Genomic DNA, 10,423 nt, shown 5'->3' on the forward strand with positions numbered 1-10,423 from the left:
ACTTTGTTTTAGTTGTACCTTCTCTCTCTCTCTCTCTCTCTCTCTCTCTCCCCTTTTCATGACGTAAGGTGCCATGATGTATTGCTACAAATCTGCTAGCTTAGAGCTGAGGATAAAAGAAGATAGAAGAAAAATGAATGAGGAGATGAGTAGCATAGCAGAGCATAGCACGATAGGAAGTCCCCTTATTGGGATTGACAGACCGACTGCGGTCGGTTGGCTTGATATTCCTCACTCGAGACTGGAATGGGAGTAGCAACTATCTATTCGGATAAGAATGGTTCATTCATGTAATATTGTGTTTCTTCTGTGCAAATTGAACTGGATATTAAAGGTATTTGAACATAGAGGGAATGGGATGCAGTCGAAATAGGACTGCATAACACGCAGAATTGCCCGAGAGGAACGCGACACAGAAATCAGACATGGAAGCTGGTTCTCCAAATTGTGAAAGCGTGGAGAAGATGTGTGTCTGGACAGTACCTAGGTATATAGGTAGGTATCTACCTACTTACCTAGGTTAGGTCTTAACTCAGTGTACCTACCTATGGTTGTGGGAGGCAGAGACCTCACCCTGGCCTGATCCGACCTGGCAGTCAAGAAAGAGGATTGCGGGATATAGAACAGTGAAGAAGAGACCTTACTTCGCTCACTTATCATCTATCACCCACATCAACAGACAATCTAACGGAATTGAAAGTAGGAAACGAGAAATATTAGAATAAGAGAAAAATAAAATAGAGCGGTCAGTTTAGGTATATGGCCCTTTCTTCTCGTGAAAGAAAGGAAATAGGCATAAACGCAGTCTAGGCATATCCCACAACCACAACTTGTATGCCACAAGGTGAAGGGTGTCTTTGTCAACTGAAGAAATAAAAAAAAAAGAAATCATAGAGAGAAGATAGATAGTCGCCACTTGCTTTCTTTTCTTTTCTTTTCTTTGTATAGTAACACCCGCGTCGTGTATCGCGGAGCTAAAAATTGGAAACCTTGGGGGCCACCGGGAACCCGACTGCATGGTTAGTCTCAACAAACTCCGATCCGCCAGTGGGGTAGTGTGGCGGTTTGAAGAATATTCTATGACCATAATACGTCACAAAGAGAGAATCAGTAGTGTAGTGTAGAGTAGTGGAGAGAAAGAAAGAAAAAAAAAAGGCTCCCATCTCATCAAGATGCTACTGTACTGTACTGTTATACCCACATGAGATCTAGGTTTATCTTGATAGGTGGTATGCAGTCTCAGACGATGCGAAAAGTGGTGCTTTAGCCTACCAGGTACCTACCTATCATCATAAGGATGGGGGCGCGTGGTGGGCAGAGGATGGTCATGACCACCAACAAAACCAGGTCTACATGCATGCAAGAGTCCTTCTCATAAAAAGCAGCCTGCAGGCTGACGTTCTTCCGAATTTTTGAGTTTCAAGTTTCCTGAAATAGAAATGGGAAAAATTCTGATATTAATCATCTTGTTCACCATGATACAGCATTATTATTAGAAGCAAACCCCGATTTCGAACCAAGAGGAATACAATCATGCAAGAAGGATCGATGCCTCTGATTCTTGATCTGTTTTGTTCTCTGTGGAGGCATGGTTTCCATGGAATGATTCACCTCTTGATCAGTTCAGTTCAATTCAATCCAATTCGACCTGGCTTGTTTCGTGGACTCCGTCCGATTCTGACATGGACATGCATGGATGCGACAATAATGCATAGATGGGTGACAGACAGGGCGGTTCAATCGTAATCGTTTCAGAGCAAGCGGCAACATTCAGAGAAAATTGAAATAACGACCTCAAGACCTCCTGGGGAATTGGATGTTAATAATAATCTTAAATCAGATTAGACCGTAGTTCTTCTACCCCTATCTTTTTTACGACTCCCGGAGCTCTGCGGAAGGCACCGACTCCAAACCTTGGGTACCTACTAGTAGTCGAAACTTGAGCGCTTAATCGGCAACAGCTGGAACAACCATTGAACCATCGGAACTCATGATCGAGCGACGAGGAAGGAAGGTGGTTAGTTAGATGGAACTACCTAACTAAGTCGCATTGTCTGGGAGTCTGTTGTAGTAGTTCGGAGTGGAGAAGCTAAAGCTGCAGCCTGCTCAAGGCTCGTTGCTCGTAGCACAGTAGTACTCTGTATCGTTATCCAAATTCTGAATAATAATAATGGCTGATTTCTATTTTGAAATCGACGCGATCCTTGGTTCGGGTTCGGTTGAATCTGTTCGGTTTAACCGTTCAAGTCGGACCGACCAGTTTGTCGTCCGTTCTGGAGAATCGAGATGTTTTCCCATCATTATTGGCTCGGGAGGTCAGCAAGATCTTCTGTCTCCAGTTTTTCTCGCAAAATTCCGAATGGTCCTTGATCCATGCGATCCGTACAGTAAATGTAATTCAAACAGGACCTTTGTCTGTCAGGGACTACTGCGAGGACTGCCTGTTTCGAACAGGGTCCCTCTCCGTACGAAGTGTCTCTTTCTTTCTTTGGCCTCCTGCTAAGTACTTTACTTACGTATACCATGCTCCACTATAACCACTATCAACTCACGTTTCGTCTCGAGGAGGCCCGTGAAACGAGCATGCTGGCGGTACGGTGCCGCAAAGACAGGCTCTTTTCAGACACCGAACCCTGTCGTTTTCTCGAAAAGTTCCGTCGATCTACCTGCTTAACGCTCCGGGAGGGTGATGATCAGCGAGTCTATATCTTCTGAGGCGAGACTTTGCCTGTTGCAAGAGCGGAGACGGAAAAAAATTGTTGAGACCTGGGCCGTGCGACGGGTGCGTCCTTTTTTTCTATCCGGAACCCCCGGGCGTCGAGAGGGCCAAGGAATTCATTATTGAATTCAATAATAATGCAAGTCCACAATGTCGTATTAATAATAATGGGTGGTTTTATGCGATCGATAGTAATCCCAACGGAACACCGCACACCGTATCTGGCATTTTAAACGATCCTCGGATCGCCGAAACGGGGATTTCTCCGAGATTCGATGTTCATGCAGACAGCAGGGGTGCTAGCTTAATCAAATCTTAACGGCGCCCCGATCCCCAGAGCCTCTGTTCCTTGACTTCGTTCTTCAAGGGAGCCAAGAAACGGCACACGACTCTCAAGTCGTAACAAGCAATCTAAGCGACGGGGCGCACTGTCTGACTGAGCACTCCTAACGGGTGATTAGTTATCATCGATTGTAGCGGCCGCAGGCCGCTGGGATCGCCATTGCCAGCGCGACCGGCATGGAACCTAAGAATGGCGGATCGGCTTGGCATGTCAACTCCTTGGGAAAAAGTCGCCAGGTGCATGAAGCACGGAGCGAGATGCAGGACCATTGATGTGCCCAAGCGTGGGGAAAGCGTCACCGATTCGGGTTGACCCCCGTCATAATTCATTTATTCCTGCCCTCGCGCCATTCCTCGTTATCATCCGTGCATTCTCCGCCCTTCATTCCTGGTAAACCGGTGGGCATCATGCCGCGTGGTCTCTTGAGCGCTATCCCGCGATGGTAAATGCGGCATGTCTGGCGGAGTCGACCTGTTGATCTGTTCAGCGGTAGCCCTTCGGGACGACGCGCTGATCATCCTGCCAATTGGCAACGCTGGCCGTGTCAGCCTGTCAAGAGGCCTTGACGGACGATCTGCATTCCGCCTGAGGCATCGACGTGGCCGTTGATACCTCGATAGATCAGAAAAGACGCGCACACCGCACTTGTAAATTGCAGTCCTTTTGAGAATTTTACGCAGTAGTCGCGGCATCCGTGCGAGGCACAAGTCAGTGCCTGCATTAGCAGGCAATAGAGGACGCCAGATGAAGAAGAGCCGTGGACCAGCGCAGGGTGCTGAGTCAGAACTTTGGGGCGCTAAGCTTTGCTGGAGATTTCCGAGCGAGAGGCCCAGATCTAGATGGAGCAGAGACAAAGTACTCTGTGTATCAGACAGACTCCATCACAACGATATCTCTGGGTGCAGCGAAACAAAGCGGAAGAGGAGCTCCTGGTGATACGAGCCCCGTGTCTGCTGTAGAAGCGCGGGCGTTGCGATCTGGCCGCAGCGTTCGCCCTCGATGGCCAAGAACCCTGAGCGGGCTAGTAATAATGCCGCTGGCGAGAGGTTAAGCTGGATGACGGCACAGCACCACGATGATCATTTCGTTGTCAGATGTCGTGTGCCTGAGGGCTTCGGCTGGCATGAGGAGGTTCATCTGATGCGGCTTGTCCTGCGTAGAGATCTCAGCGTCCCTTGTACCGTGTGTTCTGCACATCAGCGTGGATCTGATGTGTGCGCTAAACAGGCCGAAAGTTTTAGCAGCCCATTCTTATTTGTAGGTAAATCATTCCAGCCGTGCAGAGCAACCGGAATCCTCCACCGCAGAACAACAAAAGGATGCGAGGGCTGCCGGCGCCGTGGCAGTGTCCGCGGCGGCGCCCAATCTCTGTCTAGCTTCACAGTCCCCAGGTTACGTCCCTGAAGCCTCAGACAAAAGCCCCCCTTTGGCGGCCAACCACCGTCCGCGCGTCCCTTGGGCTTGTCCGCATGCCAATCGTTTGCTGTTTGATTCTTCCCTGGCCTGCTACGACGATTCCATTTCCTGCCTTGCTCTCCGTCTTGAATTCCCTTCTCCATCTTTGCGATACGCTCCGTTGGGCACGATACGGCCCTGTCCACTCACTCTTCAACTCACTCAGTCAGTCGTTACCTCCAGTCCGGCATTCCTGTGCCCCCGCGTGCGTTCGGAGCGTCGTGCGCCTGGCAACGCCGCGCTTCCTCCAATTCGAGTATCCGGTAACCCTCAACCGCCGCATGGCAAAAGCATTGCTTCGTCTGTGAACAGGTTCTGGGCATTTACCGGAGACTCCAGCGGAGATTGTTTTCGTTGTCTCCCCGGCGAGTGAGGGGACTGATCCTGATTGTCGTCGTCGCCGAGGTTCTGCTCACTCTCCCCGCAAATTCTAGCATCCTGTCAACCTACTACAAAGCAACGGCCCTGTTGCAGCTCCTTCAAGCGATTAGAGGGTCCGGTCTCGCTGTCGGGACGGATCTTTCGTCCGTGGCACCATGTCCGGCATACCCCCCTCTCGAAGCACCCCTCATATCCGGCTCAACTCCGGCCGTCAAGATCCTGTCTTCGAAGAAAGCGACATTGCCGCTGCAGGGCCGAGCCAATCTCCCGTTTCCCGCTCATTGGTACCGGAGTCGCCTGGACTACAGCCGCAAGGCTCCTTCAGTACCGTCTACACTACCGCAAATCCCACCGAGTCGGCAGAGTTCCTGATACCACCGAGAACGCACCGTGGGCGGGATGATCCCGGCTCGCCCAGGTCGCCGGATCTGTCGGTAGCCTCTTCGAGGCGAACAAGCTGGAGTTCGGAGGCGGGCAGCCGGGATAGCAGGGGTTATGCATACAGTCCTTTTGACGACTCACGATCCCCGTCGAGGACGGGAAGCGATGATAACGATGTCAACACGCAGACGGTTTCGGAGAAGTATAATATAATGCCGACGGAAGGGTTGCTTCTTTTCCCAGAAGACGTGGAGAAGGACGATTATCTGCACAATCCAGACCCCAACGACAAGGACAGGGACTGCAACATTTGCAACAGTAGAGCCGTCGTCAACGTTGGTGGTCTTATACTTTTAACCCTGGGCCTGTTGGCGCTTTTCATTGCATATCCAATATTGTATGATGTCTCTTGGGTTTCTGTGCACGGGATGATGTAGACTAACTACTGCTGTCTCAACAGGACCTTCGTCCGGAAGCTTGAGGAGCCGAGCTACGCGATATGTGCCGGTGATCCCATGTGTCTGGATGTTGGCGAGGTTCCATTATTGAAGAACATCAGAACGTCGCTGATCGACCCGGACACACCTGATTCCGTGAAGGAAATTAAGTCAGCTGGCGGAAAGACATGGAAGCTAGTGGTAAGTTTAGTTTCCTGTTTGATAGGACTACCACCCTTTTACACTCACACTTGCATAGTTTTCGGACGAGTTTAACAAAGATGGACGCACTTTTTACGACGGTGACGACCCGTTCTTCCAGGGGGTGGATATCTGGTATGGTGTAACGCGGGATCTTGAGGTCAGCTTCTTTGATCTTCCAGTAGGTGTCGATCAGACATGAGCTGACGCTTCTCCAGTGGTACGACCCTGATGCGATTACGACCAAGAATGGAGTTATGGAGATTAGGTTCGATGCATTTCAAAACCACGGTCTGAACTACCGATCCGGCATGCTGCAGAGCTGGAACAAGCTTTGCTTCAAGGGTGGTCGGTTGGAAGCAAGTATATCACTTCCTGGCAGAGGTGATACGGTGGGCTTCTGGCCAGGTTTCTGGGCAATGGGTAACCTGGGTCGGCCTGGCTATGCCGCAACTACCGACGGAATGTGGCCTTACAGTTATGACGATATCTGTGACGCCGGTATCACTGCCAACCAGAGTTCGACCGATGGGATTAGTTACCTTCCGGGTATGCGCTTGCCAGCATGCACCTGCCCCAATGAAGATCATCCCAGTCCTGGGAGGTCGCGGACTGCACCGGAGTTGGATGTTCTGGAAGCCAGTGTCACCACTCTAAACCCGGAAAAGGGCTTTATGATAGGCGATGTTTCCCAGAGTTTGCAGATCGCACCGTTCGACATCTGGTATATGCCTGATTATGGTAAGAGAACCGGCATTGTTGACCACGTGCCTAAGCTAATGCTTGAGCAGATTTCGTCGCTCTCTACAATCCTCAGATCACATCGATCAATGCGTACAGGGGAGGTCCTTTCCAGCAGGCGATGTCAGCCCTCACCAACCTGAACAACGACTGGTACGACGGCAAAGAATATCAGGTGTATGCATTCGAGTACACCCCCGGGGCGGATGGGGACGTGACCTGGTTCGTTGGCCAGGACAAAACCTGGACCGTGGATGGCCGATCCATTGGTCCCAACGGAAACATCGGACAGCGTGTGATTCCCGTTGAACCGATGGCCATCGTCATGAACTTCGGCATATCGGACAGTTTCTCTGCTCTCAACCTGACCGGTCTTGGGAAGCTTATGCCTGCGACCATGCGCATTGATTACATCCGGATCTACCAAGATCCCGATGAAGTCAGCGTCACGTGCGACCCTCCTGGCTACGAGACCACGGAGTACATCGCCAAGCATCCAGAGGCGTACCATAACCCTAATCTGACCTTATGGTAGGTATCAGCGTCCACTAAAGACGTACTCAGGCTGACGATTTGCTCCCAGGTCTCAAACTCCGTATGATTGGCCTAAGAATAAGCTGGTACATGGCTGCTAGTGCTTATAATGGCCCGCCTAATTTTTGATTTCGTTTCTTGCCGATTCATCGTGCATTATGTTCTCATTAATACGCTCGGATGCACCCTTTTCGTTTCTTGATTGTGGAGTTCGGACTTGGCTTGGTTGCGGTATCTCCGCCATCTAGAATTTTCTTTTGCCTCATTGGCTTTGGCGCTTTTTTGTGACTATATGTGTCTTCATCCGCGGCATCGTGTTAATGGAGTTGGGGTTTGTCTTCCAGTTGCTTTTAATTCCTTCCCGCTTGCGGCTGCGAGGTCAGAGGTTGGTAGTGTTTTGCATTCCGTTTGGATATCCATGGCAGGATTCGACGCCACGCGTTGATCGTTTTGCTTTTTTTTTCGACTGTTTCATTTGCCATGCCATATTACACTGATAGGCTTGACCTCTGCCAGAAGTTTTGCATTCTGTTGCTTTTCACCATTTGACATATCTCCGTTTCTCACTAATATGCCACGGAGTATACGCGTCTGTTTTGAGATCTGTGATGAATTCATAAGGTGAAGGATTCTTTGACATCCTAGACGAGCAAAGCTGAGGACGAAATCTAGATGATAAGCATATTCGCTTTGTCCGATAAAGGCGTAGTTGTATCCGTACAAAGTAAGCGCTAGCATTGTTGATGACTAAGCAGATCGTCATCGCCGATAATATCGTGACCCGCGGCAGCCATGCAATCTAGGGACGTGCAACTCCGTGCTATCACGAAGCCCTGCGTTGTTGAACGCTGACCGGGGCCATTTTCCAGACAAGCAGTATTAGAGATCGCTGCGGATCTACTTCGCAGTTGACAGAAGTATCCGGGTTGGCTTGCTTGACATGGAGTCGAGGCATCCCCCCACCTTTGAATGACGACCGAGTCCTATGTCATCCGTTTGTTCCAAGTGACATTGTATTGTCCCTTTGCTCTGCGTTTGATTGGACGCGACAGGGCAAGATTTGACTGTTAGCTCCTTTTCTTTTGCATCTGTCTTTCTGATCGTGTATGGTCTCTTGTTGGTTTGGTGAATTGATGAATGGACGTTGTCTTCCTCTCTACCCGTGATCTGCCCCGAGTCGGCGACTTGACTTACCGATAGCACCTGCCTCAGACCGACACTTACTATTAGATTTGGCTTCTCCTTGGGAAACCGGATCAACAAAAGCAGAAACAGGAGCAAGAGCAACGTCATCTCATAGTCTGTCCCCATTCTACTCCTTTCTTCCCCTTGAGACACGGACCAAGCGCATCCCAGTCTCGAACAAGATCTAAAATAAGAGGCATCCTCCATTCTCTGACCAAACAAAGGAGCCATGCCCTTTCCCTTCAACAACCTTAATTTCGACACCTCCGCCACTGGCATAACCGGCTACAGCCACGGCAGAGGAGACGACGCCATCGTCATCGACGACGATGATGGTGGGGATGGCGCGATGCAGATCGATCATCATGGCCATGGGCCGGCAGGGTTGCAGCATCAGCATGGTGGTCACCAGCGGCAGCAGCATCGGGGGAGGGCTGGCTTTGGTAAGTCCCTTTCCTTTGTCTGTTCCTTGACCATGGTTTTCCATTGAGATATACTGTCGAGTTAGTTGATCAAGTTACGTATGTTGCGTGGGCTTGGTGGATGTATGTTTCGCTGTTATCGTTGCTTTCATTTTAACTTTACACCGTTCCAAGCCATCTCTCTGCTTGATACATTATACCCCGAAGGTGGTACCGTTGACCGCTGACCCTACTTACGCTTCTAGAAGGCTACAACCCAAATAATGCCGACCCGACGGCACCGCTCCGTTACGCCACTTCTCTCGCGCACGAGAAGAGAATACGGAGCAAGCTCCGCGAGGGGAGACACGCGGCGCTCTGCGTTTTGATGGATCGTGAGCTGCTGATGGTCCAGGCGTTGTCTGCGCATGAGGTGCGTGACTACTCACTATTCCATATATCCATACATATCATTATCGACCTAATAAGAAGCTGGGGGTGAAACTGCTAACAATATCCAGACAATCCCCCAAACCCGCCGGCGCTTCCTCGCCCAACTCATGGCCCCCGACGACCCCGACGTCGCCACGGCCCTCCGCGCAGACCGCTTCACGCTCCTTCCACCGGCATCTACACATGCATCAAGCGTCGGTCCCCGTACCATCGTCGACGTCCACGAGGCCGACGATGCTGGGTGGCACAGGCCAGATCAGCCGTCCTCAAAGACGAGAAAGGGCAAAACTCCCGAACGAGACCGCGACCGGGTAAAGGCCCGAACGTCTTTCGGTGGCCGACAGACACACCAGCATCGGGAGCTGGAGCGCGAGAGGCGCCGGCGGTGGAGCGGCGGGGAGCGGGATCGGTGGGCGGAGTTGGATGTCGACGTTGATATCGAGTGATTTTATTGACAGGATAGGGAGAAGGAATGATCTACCCTAGTCGATTTGCAGTTTGTGGAGTTGGAATATATGGTCATGTTCGGATCAACCAGAACTGCTCCGTACAGAACCTGTACGTTGCATGTCTGCATCGGGACGACACTTGGGGTCAATTATACTTGGTTTCTTCTTTCGATGAACTGTTCCAACCTCAGACGAGGTGCTATTCCCACATCAATGACCTGGGCAGACTCAATCTTCGAGCCTGGAGTAAGGATTATTACTGCGCCAAGTCCCATGGTTGAATCGGGCTTTCCCGTTTTGGGCACTGTCAGTAACAGGAAAGCGGTGATGATACTAAGCGAGAAAGCATTCTGCCGCAAAACCACTGCACACCTTATGCTGCGATTAACAGCAGGCCCAAAAGCGACTGCTCATTTCCCTTGAAAAAACATGATCGGAGCACAATATATCGCGGGTGGTCTAGGGGTATGATTCTCGCGGGCAAAACCCTTAGACAGGATTGCGAGAGGTGCCGCTTGAATCGCGGCTCGGGCCTGCCCGGTTGGGATATCTTTTTCATCCAATGTGGCTGGCGGTATCTTTTTTTCTTTTCTTTTTTTCGGTCATAATCGGGGGAAAGCTGCTGCTGTTTTCTCTCTTTTTTTGTCCAGTTAGTTGTTGTGTGTGAAGGAAGCAACTTCAAGATCCATACCCACCAATAGTCGCGGCGTATCCGCCTTATGAATCTACCCTATAGCAACTTA

At 50.6% G+C, this 10,423-nt stretch overlaps 3 protein-coding genes across 3 annotated transcripts; all 3 read left to right on the plus strand.

Annotated features, from left to right (window-relative positions):
• Positions 1-5,053: 5,053 nt before the first annotated feature.
• Positions 5,054-7,293, plus strand: VTN00DRAFT_1964 (uncharacterized protein; the record flags this gene model as incomplete). Its single annotated transcript, XM_069428129.1, has 6 exons — positions 5,054-5,676; positions 5,740-5,917; positions 5,976-6,077; positions 6,136-6,658; positions 6,709-7,189; positions 7,242-7,293. The coding sequence occupies 6 exons, from the start codon at positions 5,054-5,056 to the stop codon at positions 7,291-7,293; spliced, it is 1,959 nt and encodes a 652-aa protein (XP_069292666.1).
• A 1,313-nt stretch (positions 7,294-8,606) lies between these two features.
• Positions 8,607-9,677, plus strand: VTN00DRAFT_1965 (uncharacterized protein; the record flags this gene model as incomplete). Its single annotated transcript, XM_069428130.1, has 3 exons — positions 8,607-8,820; positions 9,045-9,211; positions 9,300-9,677. 3 exons carry the CDS (start codon positions 8,607-8,609, stop codon positions 9,675-9,677), a joined length of 759 nt encoding a protein of 252 aa, XP_069292667.1.
• A 26-nt stretch (positions 9,678-9,703) lies between these two features.
• VTN00DRAFT_1966 (uncharacterized protein) lies at positions 9,704-9,961 on the plus strand (the record flags this gene model as incomplete). The annotated part of the gene is made up of 1 exon (XM_069428131.1): positions 9,704-9,961. One exon carries the CDS (start codon positions 9,704-9,706, stop codon positions 9,959-9,961), a length of 258 nt encoding a protein of 85 aa, XP_069292668.1.
• Positions 9,962-10,423: the final 462 nt, after the last annotated feature.

The sequence above is a fragment of the Thermoascus crustaceus genome (genome assembly GCF_041956765.1).
Source record: "Thermoascus crustaceus strain CBS 181.67 unplaced genomic scaffold VTN00scaffold_1, whole genome shotgun sequence".
Lineage (NCBI taxonomy): Eukaryota > Fungi > Ascomycota > Eurotiomycetes > Eurotiales > Thermoascaceae > Thermoascus > Thermoascus crustaceus.